The sequence below is a fragment of the Chanos chanos genome, chromosome 1 (assembly GCF_902362185.1).
Source record: "Chanos chanos chromosome 1, fChaCha1.1, whole genome shotgun sequence".
Taxonomy (NCBI): domain Eukaryota; kingdom Metazoa; phylum Chordata; class Actinopteri; order Gonorynchiformes; family Chanidae; genus Chanos; species Chanos chanos.
The window spans coordinates 60,862,389-60,874,888 of NC_044495.1; the positions used below are offsets into that span (position 1 = coordinate 60,862,389).

The 12,500-nt window shown below is 47.5% G+C and overlaps 1 protein-coding gene across 1 annotated transcript in view; it reads left to right on the plus strand.

Annotated features, from left to right (window-relative positions):
- The window catches only part of disp3 (dispatched RND transporter family member 3), a 28,512-nt gene that overhangs the window by 82 nt on the left and 15,930 nt on the right, over window positions 1-12,500 (plus strand). The window contains exons 1-9 of the mRNA XM_030780221.1: window positions 1-957; window positions 1,532-1,751; window positions 3,377-3,513; window positions 4,660-4,794; window positions 4,962-5,122; window positions 7,468-7,607; window positions 8,038-8,129; window positions 8,605-8,769; window positions 9,063-9,224. The exon at window positions 1-957 is cut by the window's left edge and continues 82 nt beyond it. Of these exons, the coding sequence (XP_030636081.1) occupies window positions 1-957; window positions 1,532-1,751; window positions 3,377-3,513; window positions 4,660-4,794; window positions 4,962-5,122; window positions 7,468-7,607; window positions 8,038-8,129; window positions 8,605-8,769; window positions 9,063-9,224 (2,169 nt within the window). The remainder of the gene's footprint in view (window positions 958-1,531; window positions 1,752-3,376; window positions 3,514-4,659; window positions 4,795-4,961; window positions 5,123-7,467; window positions 7,608-8,037; window positions 8,130-8,604; window positions 8,770-9,062; window positions 9,225-12,500) is intronic.

Genomic DNA, 12,500 nt, shown 5'->3' on the forward strand with positions numbered 1-12,500 from the left:
AGAGTGATGTGGGGACAGAGGGGTCAGACGGTGCAGAGCGTGGGATTTGTGGGGTGTGGTGGGTGGTAGGCTGGGTGTTCGCTCAGCCCGTGGCCAGCGGAGTCATTTTAGGGGCGGGGTTCCTGCTTCCGCTCGGCCTGTCCGCCTACATGTTTTTCCGCTGCGCCCCGCTGGACATCGACCTCTCCTACAGCGCGTTCGAAGTGCGGAGCCACCCTTCCGCCGAACGTTTCGACGCTCTCGCCGTAGCTCTGAAAAGCCAGCTGGGGTCCTGGGACAGGCACAGGCGTGACGCGGACGACTACGACTCCGGCGCGCTGAGAGACCTGCTGCTCCTCAAGCTGAACCGACAGGCCTCCCCCGTGTCAGCCGGCGACAAACAAACTCCAGGGTCTCCGAGGAGCGCTGGGGCTGAGAAACAAAAAAGAAAAGCAGGCGCCATTCAGGACGCGGAAGACAGAGGAGAAAAGGAAAGGAGGAATTCTGGGAAAAAGAAGGATGGAATGACGGGAGGGGAACGGAAGTCTACAAATGTGACGGAGTCTGGACTTTCCTCGGGGATCGGCGAGACCAACGCGACAGAAGAGCCCCGGGACCGCGGATCCCCTCCGGTCCGAAAACGCAGGTTCGCGTCGGGTTCTCCAGGTTACTCCTACCTGCAGACCCAGGCTCTGTGGAGGATGGAGCTGGTGTTTGTGGCTCAGGGTGGAGGAGAAAACGACAGCAACATCTTCACGGCCGAGCGTCTTCACACCATCCATCACGTGGAGAAGCTTCTCATGCAGCACCCCCAGTACCACCAGTTCTGCTGGAAACCTCTGGAAGCTCTGAGAGATCTTCCGCTTGGACCATCCTACTGCTCCCCGCCGAGCTCCCTCCTGTCCTACTTGTTCCCCAGCGAGCGCGGCGGGAAAATCTACTACGACGGCATGGGCCCGGATCTGGCCGACATCCACGGTGAGTCCATTGATTTGCAGCCAGGGCTTTCGGCGTTCCCTGGAATTACCGATCAAGAGGAATCATTTGTCTATTTATTGATTCGGTTTCTAAACGTTCGTAATTGCTGGAGGGGATTCCCATGGGAATAGCACACAGGGAAAATGAAATGGGTCTTCAGTGCCAGGCAAGCAATAACCGGTATTACCACAATGGTCGTACAATTATGAACGGAATTGCCAATTCCCATCCCATTTTCAGTTACGCCCCTCAACCCCCCATTCACAGATCCTCTTTCCCTCAGGGGGTGTCTTTAATTCTGCCCAGACTCAAGGCCCCAAATTATATTCCTGCTCTGAGACTGTTAAAACCCTAAGCTATGTGTGTGTGTGTGTGTGTGTGTGTGTGTGTCTGTGGTGTTTGCGTGTGTGTGTGTGTCTGTGTCTGTGTGTGGTGTGTGCGTGTGTGTATCTTTGTGTGTTTGTGTGTGTGTGGTGTGTGCGTGTGTGTGTCTTTGTGTGTTTGTGTGTGTCTATGTGTGCATGTGTGTGTGTGTCTTTGTGTGTTTGTGTGTGTGTATGTGTTCTGTTCCCAGGTGCTTTGAGTCTGGCCATAACCCATCCACAGTTCTACTGGTACGTGGATGAGAGTTTGACTCCAGACAGCCTTCACTCCTCTCTCCTGCGGAGCGAGATTCATTTCGGAGCTCCGCTACCCTCTTTCTACTCCCTACAGGATCGACCGCACGAGCAGAGGCAGCGATTCCGCGACTTTGTGGTTCAGTACGGCAATATTCTGGCACGTCAGTCCACCAGGTTCGTCACTCACAGCAAAAACAGGGAACGCAGTTTCTAAACCGCACAGCAAATACTCCAGTGTAAAACAAGAGTGCAATCTTGAACACTTTTAAGTGTGAACGTGATCGACACGCATCAGTGAAAATGTAATTATGAGGGTGATTCATAACAGCGCTCTCCTGCGGATAATCGTGACACTGAGCTTCTAAGAGGAGATGAAAGATCAGTCACTTGTCCCAGTCAAGGAGCTGATTGTCCCTGAAAGAGTGATGTGATTCCCGCTCCAAGCCGAGTCTTGCTTTCCACAACCCTCTGCCTATTCTATAGCTACTTACTCAAAATCGTCTTCCAAAACATCGGCTTGTTTATTTTCTTATCTATTAAAGCGCTAGTACATTGCTAGATCCTGTCACTTAACATAGATCCACTTTATGTTGCATCTATTCTGCTCACTGCATAGGCAAACATCTCTAACCGAGCCTAATTCTGGGCGATGTTCTGTTCCAAACGAACTGATTTCGGCGGTTATTACGCAGAAGTAATAGCCGCTCGCTGTCCAATCAGAGTCGAGTCTTCTACAGAGTTATGGACCGACGCAGTAGAAAATAATGCTGAAATGAGCTCCAGGAAATTTTACACTCCAGCCATGAAGCCAAGACTCTTAAGCTTCCTGTGGAGCCGCCAACCCGAGAGAGAGAGAAAGAACGGGACTTTGAGAATTTAGCCACTGCAGAATTAGTGTAATTACAGACATTTTGACAGTTTAAGTAAACGTCAGTGCCTACTTTGGGTGAGTGTAACTGGCATGGCAAATCTGCTCGTTAGTGGGTTGGGTAGATTCATCAAAGCTTTCAGGTGTTGTAGTTTTCTGCCAATTCCAGGGGCTAAATGAGCGAGGCAGAGACCAATCATGGCCATGCGCCAGTGTCTGAAATGCACTTCTGGCGACGGCCCTGCCGCTAATTGTTGGTGAATTGGGTACAAGTCTATGCTGGGGGTAGACAGCTGAGGGCCGATGACGACCGATGCCAACGACGCAGGGCACTGCCAGCGTGGTCCCTGTCAGCCGGGTGACTCTCTCCTCGTCATTAGACATTCAAACTGGACTGCTGAGGTCTTCCATACGTCTGTGAGATTTAATTCCAGTGACGAGAGTAGTTTTGGGGTTTAAACTTCATTTTGGGGTTATCTGCTCTCCTTGTTGACACAGCGGCGTTTGGGAGCCGCGGTAAAGAGGAAAATGACCTCAACTGATTGTAAAATTACATTACGTCTCTGTTGGTGTAATTACAGCTTTGGGCTGAGCTCAGCATGCTTGTGCTGATGTCATTAAGATAATCCCATCAGTGCCTGGCTTTCTCCGCCTGTCAGCATAGCTCTGTTTCCCCAATACTGATATCCTGTATCAACTCTTTCTTCTCTCTCTCTCTCTCTCTCTCTCTCTCTCTCCCTCTGCCCCCCCCATCTCTGTTCTGTCTACTGCCCTCCCTCTCTCTCTCTGTTTCTCTCTCTGTGTTTCTCTCTTTCACCCCGTTTCACTCTGTCTTTCTGTCCTCCATCTGTCTCTGTTCTGTCTCCCTCCCTCTCTCTCCCTCTCTGTCTCCCTCTCCCTTCCCCTCTCTGTCTGTCTGTCTGTCTGTCAGTAAGGTGAAGGTGTTGTATGGAGGAACTGAACTGTTTGATGATGAAGTCAGGAGGACCTTTCACAGCGACATGTTGTTGGCTCTGTTCAGTGGAGCCTGTATAACTGCACTGGTCTACATTCTCACCTCCTTCTCAGGTATTTTACACGTACACACACACACACACACACACACGCGCATGCACGCACACGCACACACACACACACACACAGAGACACACACAGAGACACACGCACGCACACACGCACACACACACGTACACACACACACACACACTTGGTCACACACACATACACATACACACACACGCACACGCACATGCGCACACCCACACACACACATACACACACACACACACACAAACAGAGAGACACACATGCACACGCGCGCACACGCACACGCACGAACATGTACACACATACATACGCACGCACACACACGTACACACACACACACACACACACACACACACACACACACACACACACACACACAATGTTATTAAGTCCCCTTTTTCATTCTGACCTGACGGAACTGTTCAGAGTTCTCTGCGGCGTGCAAACACAAGCTTGAACAACACCGTTAAAATACTCAGGCATGAGTCGGTGATGTGGCGTGAAATTCTGATCTCTTCTGATATAAACAAATTGTTTTCTAAATGCTATTTTTTCTTGGCATATCAATAAGGCGCCTGAGAGAGATGAAAGCTCAGAAAAACAGCACTCGGTGTGTGCAAAATGGTTCCTTCTTTGTCTCCTGACTTCTTTCCAGAAAATTCCCCGCTGCTTTGCTGCTCTGAGCCTCTATACAGGCAAAAATGGATTAGATTTCAACTGCTCCCCATACTGTGACAGATCATCATTGTTTGCCAGTTCCCGTAAATTCTTGTACAGGTTATTTATGTACAATATCGATCATGTTATCCTGATTCGGCACTATATCATATCTCAGAAACTTAGAAGATATATTTCTCAAAGAGATAAAAAAAACAAACAAACCAAAACCTTCCAAATGGAACCAAACATTTCTTGCAATCTCATGAATCAAAAGTCTATAAAAAAAAGTATAAACAGTGTAAGCTCATAACCTCTAACCCGTCGCAAATCTAAAATCAAAAGCCAGTATGAACTGTGGATAAACTGTGTGTAAACCCATGACTTCCAGTCTGTGGTCAGTAGCTTTTACTCTGGGGCGTTTTGAGATGGTTTGTAGAGTATGACTGTAGAGACAGGAGAGTTCAGGGAGGAGGTGTGTATTCATTCCTGTTGGTCTGTTGTCTGCAGTGTTTCTGACGTTCTTTGGCCTGGCCAGCATTGGCCTGAGCTGCCTGGTGGCGCTGTTTCTGTACCATGTGGTGTTTGGGGTGCAGTACCTGGGCATCTTAAACGGAGTCGCGGCTTTCGTCATCATCGGCATCGGTGAGTCTAAGAGGAACGACGAAAACGTACAGTCGGTCGTAAACCGGCCCTGTGGTTTTGTAATTCATATTTTTCATGATTGGTTTTTCTCTGTCTGTCTGCCTGTCTGTCTGTCTGTCTACCTGTCTGGCTATCTGTCTGTTTGTCTATCTGGCTATCTCCTACAGGAGTGGATGATGTCTTTGTGTTCATCAGTACGTTTAGACAGGCAGCTCACCTGGCACAACCGGAGCAGCGTATGATCCACACGGTGAAAACCGCTGGGCGAGCCACCTTTCTCACGTCCTTCACCACGGCCGCAGCCTACGCCGCCAACACCTATTCACAGGTACTCAACACAGCCAGCACCGCCAACCCCTATTCACAGGTACTCAACACAGCCAGCACCGCCAACTCCTATTCACAGGTACTCAACACAGCCAGCGCCGCCAACACCTATTCACAGGTACTCAACACAGCCAGCACCGCCAACACCTATTCACAGGTACTCAACACAGCCAGCACCTCCAACACCTATTCACAGGTACTCAACACAGCCAGCACCGCCAACACCTATTCACAGGTACTCAACACAGCCAGCACCGCCAACACCTATTCACAGGTACTCAACACAGCCAGCGTCGCCAACACCTATTCACAGGTACTCAACACAGCCTACGCCACCAACACCTATTCACAGGCACTCAACACAGCCAGCACCGCCAACACCTATTCACAGGTACTCAACACAGCCAGCACCGCCAACACCTATTCACAGGTACTCAACACAGCCAGCGCCACCAACACCTATTCACAGGTACTCAACACAGCCAGCGCCGCCAACTCCTATTCACAGGTACTCAACACAGCCAGCGCCGCCAACACCTATTCACAGGTACTCAACACAGCCAGCACCGCCAACTCCTATTCACAGGTACTCAACACAGCCAGCGCCACCAACACCTATTCACAGGTACTCAACACAGCCTACGCCACCAACACCTATTCACAGGTACTCAACACAGCCAGCACTACCAACACCTATTCACAGGTACTCAACACAGCCAGCACCGCCAACACCTATTCACAGGTACTCAACACAGCCAGCGCCACCAACACCTATTCACAGGTACAGTCTCCATTGTTTTAGTTCACTATAAAGAAGCATCACTTTCCCTACAGATGAAGGGGTGGTCACTCGATTCTGTAGATTCTCCCTATACAACATCAGGAGGACCTGCCCCTTCCTCACACAGCGAGCAACCCATCTCTTGGTCCAAGCACTTGTCATCTGCCGCCTCAACTAATGCAACGCCTTACTGGCTGGCTTACCGGCCTGCGCCATCAGGCCACTTCAGCTTGTTCAGAATGCCGCTACACTCCTGGTATTCAACCTCCCAAAACACTCTCATGTCACTCCGCTTCTTACTGCACTCCACTGGCTTCCGGTAGCAGCCCGCATCCACTTCAAGACACTGGTGCTGGCCTACCAGGCCACAAGAGGCTTCCGCCCCGCCCTACCTTCAGTCTCTGATAACTCCTTATATCCCTGCTACAGCTCTCTGCTCTACCACCTCTGGTCAGCTGACGGTCCCCTCACTTCGGGAACCCGGCAGCCGCTCTTCTTGACCACGCCTCTTCTCTGCCATTGCTCCGTGGTGGTCATTCTTCCTCGTCCTTCCTCACTCAGTTAGGACTGCGGAATCTCTTGCCATCTTCTGCAGGAAACTGAAAACCCACCTTTTCATAACCCACCTGTCCCCACTGCCTAACCTTCCAAAAAAAAAAAAAAATGCTACTAACTTTGTCCCTATGCTGCAAGTCTTGTTTTCTATCATTTAATTGTCACAGAATTCCAGGAGCGTGATACTGAGGGTAATTAATCTACAGCCTTATTGTGATCTCTGTTCATGGAGCAATGTGATCTGATTGATGCACTTATTGTAAGTCGCTTTGGTTAAAAGCGTCTGCGAAATGCCAAATTGTAAATTGTAAATTGTAAATTGTAAGGGAAACACATGGACTATTAAGCTGTTTTTAGAAAGGAGAAATGAGACAATCAAGGGAGAACGGCTTCGGGGTCACATCGTGAATGGGTTGAGAAGCGCTGCAAGTTGTTTTCATTCACCGTTGTTTGGCAGAAGACAAAACCCACGAGGCCTGAGAGCGAAGCCTTATCACTCCACGCCATTCATTTTGATTAAGAAATTTCTGAGCCCAACATTGCCGGAGCGAACGTGCCCCAGCTCTCCGCAAGCTGTTCAGGACCTGGGAGGCTGCGCCGCTCTCTCGAAATCTGACAGTCGTTCCACTTTGAAGCGGAGGATTCAGGGGGCATTTGGATCAGAGTCGGAGAGGTGCTGATGAAATAGACTGTAACAGAATCGGAGTGAAAAGGGACAAAGAGGCCTGCCTCTGATTTCAAAGGACATTTTTCGTCTCAAACACCCATGTTCTTCCTCGAGCAACTGCGGCCTCATCTTTACGTGTCAGGGGGTTTCCGTCTGACGAATTCGAAACCATTTAAAAAAGCAAGAAGATCTCAGTGTAATTCGGAACGCAGTTGACCTTTGCACCCTGGTCCATCTATCTCTCTGTATGACATTTTAGATTATTAAGTAGAAAAGAGGTCTTGGCAAAGTTCAGAACATACCTGACCTTTGACATTTCGACCTTTCTTCGTGACCTTTTCAGATCCCGGCAGTGCACGACTTTGGTCTGTTCATGGCACTGATTGTCAGCTGCTGCTGGCTTTGGGTGTCTGTTCTGATGCCTGCTGCCCTCTGCATCTGGAGCCAGTGTGTGGCAAGCAAGGAGAACACCTGTCCAAAATGGTAATTCTATTTACAGCACACACAGCGTCTGTCGGTTATAACGACGGTATGATTCTGATGAGAAAAACATGGCTGTTTTAGACTATATCAGTTTATTTTTCTGATCATACTCCATTGCCGTTCAAACTGTGTATGTCTAGGTTTTCAGATCGTTTTTTTAAACAACAGTGCATCGGTGAACACTATGTAAACTGGCAATGGGTTAGTTTGTGAGGGAAACAGCTTAATATCTGAACGGTTGTGGGTCTGAGCCCAAAGTGTTGTAGTTTTCCTACAAGTGAGTCCGTGATCTACACCGTTAAGGTTCCTTTGGAGAAGAAAACAGTGTGTATGTGTATATGTGCATACATGTATCTATACTGATAAAACCTCTATAAAACCTGAATCTAAGTCTTGGCACTAAGGCATTCTGGGATTGGAACTCTCACAGGTGGGAGGTCCTGACCAAGCTGTCTGTCACACCCAGCCCGCTCTCAGATGAGGACGACGATGTTGCCCTGTTGACCGTGGAGGCGGAGCCAGGTGAGTCTGTGACGTCATGAACTGAGAGGAATGTGCATACTGTAACCTAACAGGAAGTGACATCTCCGGGATTCCGTTTCAAAGGGAATCAACCAAACTATCTCAGGTGCCTTTAAAGAACTGCACACGGGTAATTACGCAAAGAGACACACAGCTGGTCCTTTCCTGCATCAGTAAAACTGTGTTTTCTGGTTAGTTCCCTCATCCTCAACAGTTTTCTTTTTTTGGCCTAGCGCCAAAAAACCACCTGATTTTAGTTCCTGGTCGTAAGAAAACTTATCCTGATTCTAGAACAGCCAACTCCAACTCTCTAGTGCCCAGTTCTGATTCTGGAACATGTGATTCCTATTTTTACTATGCCAAATTTTGCCTGTAGAACAACACCTAGGCCCTCAGTTACCAGAGAGCGCTACCGCTGAGAGAATGGCCCAGGAGAACAACATCAGTCTAACAACACAATTCCCTTCTGCTTCAGAGGCCTGTGACGTTGACCCCGACGTTTCCTTGCTGTCCATCACCATGGAGACCCCCGTGTCAATCAATCGAGAGGGGGGAGTGGGCGTGGTCAGTGCCCATCTCCAGAGAACACTGCGGCACTGGGTGGCCGAACCAGTGGTGGAGAATCGCAAAACCATTATAGGTACAGGAATCCTCACACATTTGACTGTCCCATCCATTCCAAAGGCCCTCTCTTCTCCTGCACAAAACTATCTTTATACAATTCATGATTTAAGCATAAACTATAGGTTATTAATGACAGTCAGGATGAATCAAGAACAAGGGAGAGACATGAATATTAAAGAGAGGTTTGTATTTTTATCCTGGAAGCAGTCTGCTGAAATAAACATCACGCTACAGGCTGTCTTTCATCTCCTCACCCCTTTCATCAGCTGTTTTCTCTCTCTCTCTCTCCCTTCTCTCTCTCTCTCGCAGCCGTGTATGTGTTTACTCTGATGGTGTCAGCCTACTGCTGTTCTCTCCTGCGGCCTGCGAGCCACGCCCCTCTGCTGTTCCGGCGAGATACAAACCTCCAGACACTGCTGGATCTCCGCAGCAACCTGAGTGGTCAGGGCATCTCTTGCCATATGTGCTCAGGTGAGAGAGAGAGAGAGAGAGAGCGAGAGAAAGCGCTTTTGAATTTTAAGAGCAAATGAAACTATTGCATTTGATTCTGTTTAAAGACCAATGCAGCATCCATGTCTCCTTTAAGACTGCTTGTTTACTTAGATGAATGAGCTGGTTTGGGGGGGGGGGGGGGGTAATTCTCATGGTCTCACCACCTGTCTGAGATCCTGAGGCACCTGGAATATCTGCTCTCTGTGGTTTATCATAAGAGCAGACAGAAATGAAGGGTTTTGTGAATGAAAGTGGACTGGATTAAAAATGTATGGTAATAACTATAGTTAATAACAGAGTAATAATAATAATACAATTACACAGAGCAGGGATCATGACGCATGGCACCGTCCCTGTAACTTAATAACTTCACTGGTATAATTTCATTTTAATGGTCAAATTACAGAAAAGAAAAGTGAATCTAGACGTCGACGGTCGGTCTGTAAGGATCATTATCTTCATCTGTCTGACTGTGCTGGTCTTGCACACGTTCACAAAGCTAGTTTCATATTTACGCTCTTCTATAATTGTGATTGATCCATAATGTAGCCATAATTTCTTGTGATGGTTATGCAACAATTGAATAATAGTTCTGTTGCGCTCTCTTCATCCCCCCGTGGCACCCTGGGTTCGTTTACTTGGTTAATGTGTTTCTGAGGTATTTCTGAAATCCCTCTCTAATTTAGACCCAGTCACTTACTTTATAATGTACAAAATGATTTAGAGTATCTAATTACTTCTGCTTTCCAGCTTTAATCTACTTTTGATTGAATCAAACTATAGGGCACATACTCAGATGTCAGAATTTATCGCATAACGTTTGAACGTTTAATAACACATTAGAATTTCACACAACTGTTCACTAAAGGTAAGAACAAAAATAAACAAATCAATTGAGCTTACAATGTCTCTTCTCCAATAAATACCTAAATAAATAGATAGATAGATAATTAGATATATAATTGAAAGGATAGATAGATAGATAGATAGATAGATAGATAGATAGATAGATAGATAGATAGATAGATAGATAGATAGATAGACAAGCATCCAGACACCATAAACCATTACAACAACTCACACACAGAATGGAAACACATGAATGTGAGAATGTGTAGAGTGAATATATAGGACATGTACAGGCCAGTACCCTATCTGAGTTGGCACCATAAATGTTGGAGGCTTTGGTTTCCTCTCCAGTTTCCTCTCGGTGTGACTGTCTGAGCTCCCGTACCAGACGACTCGAGAGATGATGTGAGGACACTCTCTATGATGGCTTCATAGAAGTGAACCAACAGGTGTTTTTTTGTGACACGACATTTCTTCAGTTGCCTGAGGAAGGACAGTCTTTGTTGGGCCTTTTCAATGATATGGTTCGTGTTGATGCTCCATTTTCAGAGTGTTACCGATGTAGGTGCCAAGGAATTTGAGGGAGCCTGTCAGGGTTATGGGTTGGTCGGAAAAAATAACCGGGTCTTCGATGTTTGTCCTCCTCCTGAGGTCTACAGCTATTTCCATTGTTTTTGATGTATTGATTACGAGGTTGTTGTTGCTGCACCAATATACAGCCCGATACACCTCTTGGCAGTTTCATCGTTGTTACTGATAAGTCCACTGATAGTGGTGTCGTCCGTGTACTTGAATATTTTGACTGAGCGGAGGTGAGGTGAGATGTGAACTCATTGCTGTAGATGGAGAAATGCAGAAGAGACAACACGCAGCCTCGGGGTACACCAGCGCTGAGGGTCAGAGGGCGTGATGTGGCGCTGTCACCCAATGACAGGTCGAGGTCTGTTTCTAAGAACGTCCAACGTCCAGTAACACAGCGCTGGGTTTATGTTCATGTCTTGAAGCCAGGTGAGGAGTGTGAGAGGATTAATGGTACTGAAAGCCAACTAAAGTCTATAAACTGGACGCATGCGTAGGTGTTGGCTGACTCCAGGTGTTGCAGAGTGCAGTGAAGAGCCAGGTTCGGAGCATCCTCAACAGACCTGTTAGTCCGAAAAGCGGACTGATAAGGGTCCATCGGTGGGGAATATGCAGGACTTCAGGTAGGAAAGCATGAAGTGCTCAAACACTTTCATCGCCACTGATGCGAAGGCAGCTGGTCTGAAGTCACTGAGGCGTGTTGTTTTGGCTGACTTCAGGACCGGGCGACGATGGTAGATTTTTTAAGACGCTGTGAGACTGCTCACTGTCGTAAGGACATGTTGGAAATGTCAGTGAGCACTGGGGCCAGTTGATCAGCACGGTGACTGAGCAGAGCTGGTCTGGCCCTGCTGCTGCTGCTTCCCATTTGTGTTGTGTTTTGAAAAGCGTCCTCACCTCCGCCTCCTGGATGGAAAAGGGAGGGGTGGGGGGGGGGGGTGAGTGCTGTGGTGTGTACATCCCCAAACTGTGAATACAACTCCTTCAGCCTGTCGGGGAGACTAGGGTCCTCGTCTGATTGTGGAGCGGGCCCCTTTTTTTTTGTAGTCTGTCATCTCTTTCAGGCTGTTCCAGACTGCTCAGGGGTTATTGGTAGTGAGTCGTTGTTCCAATTTTTTTTTTTTTTTTTCATGTAGTCAGACTTGGCTTTCCTGATTGCAGAGCGCAGTCCATGTTTAGCAGACTTATATTTCTCCCTGTCTCCACTGTTAAAGGCAGAATTCTTTTTCCTGCGTGGTGCAGCAATTCTTTTGAGAGCCAGAGTTTGGTATGACTGTGTGACATCACGGTCCTAGTCAGGGATGCACTGGTCCATACAAAAACCGGATGTATGACATCACTGTGTGTGTGTAGTCGTCGAGGCTGTTATGTGTGTCTCTGAAGACGTCCCAGACAGTGCATTCAAAGAAACCTCTCAGAGTTTCAATGGCATCTGTGGACCATATTTTAACAGTGTTGGACTTTGGTTTAACAGTTTTGAGTTTTTGTTTGAGTTTTTTGTCGACGTAATCGATGACATTGACTCTTATATTTTAATATTTTAAACCGACGTATCACAGTTTTAGTTTTTACGAATTTTTCTTTTTGATTTCTAAAACGCTTCAATTCATTATAACAAATGTTTTTCCTCAGTATCAGTACATAATTGCTGCCACTAACGACTGTCTTTCTATCGATTAATCTATCAACTAATCGAGGTATTTTCCAAAGGCTGCCCTTACGAGAGAAAAAGTCAGCGCTGGTAGTGACTAGGTAATGACTTTAAAGTTTCGAACCCAAAACCGTCCTGCACCCTCAGCCTCGTGTCTCATCGGGCCGTGATTCTTC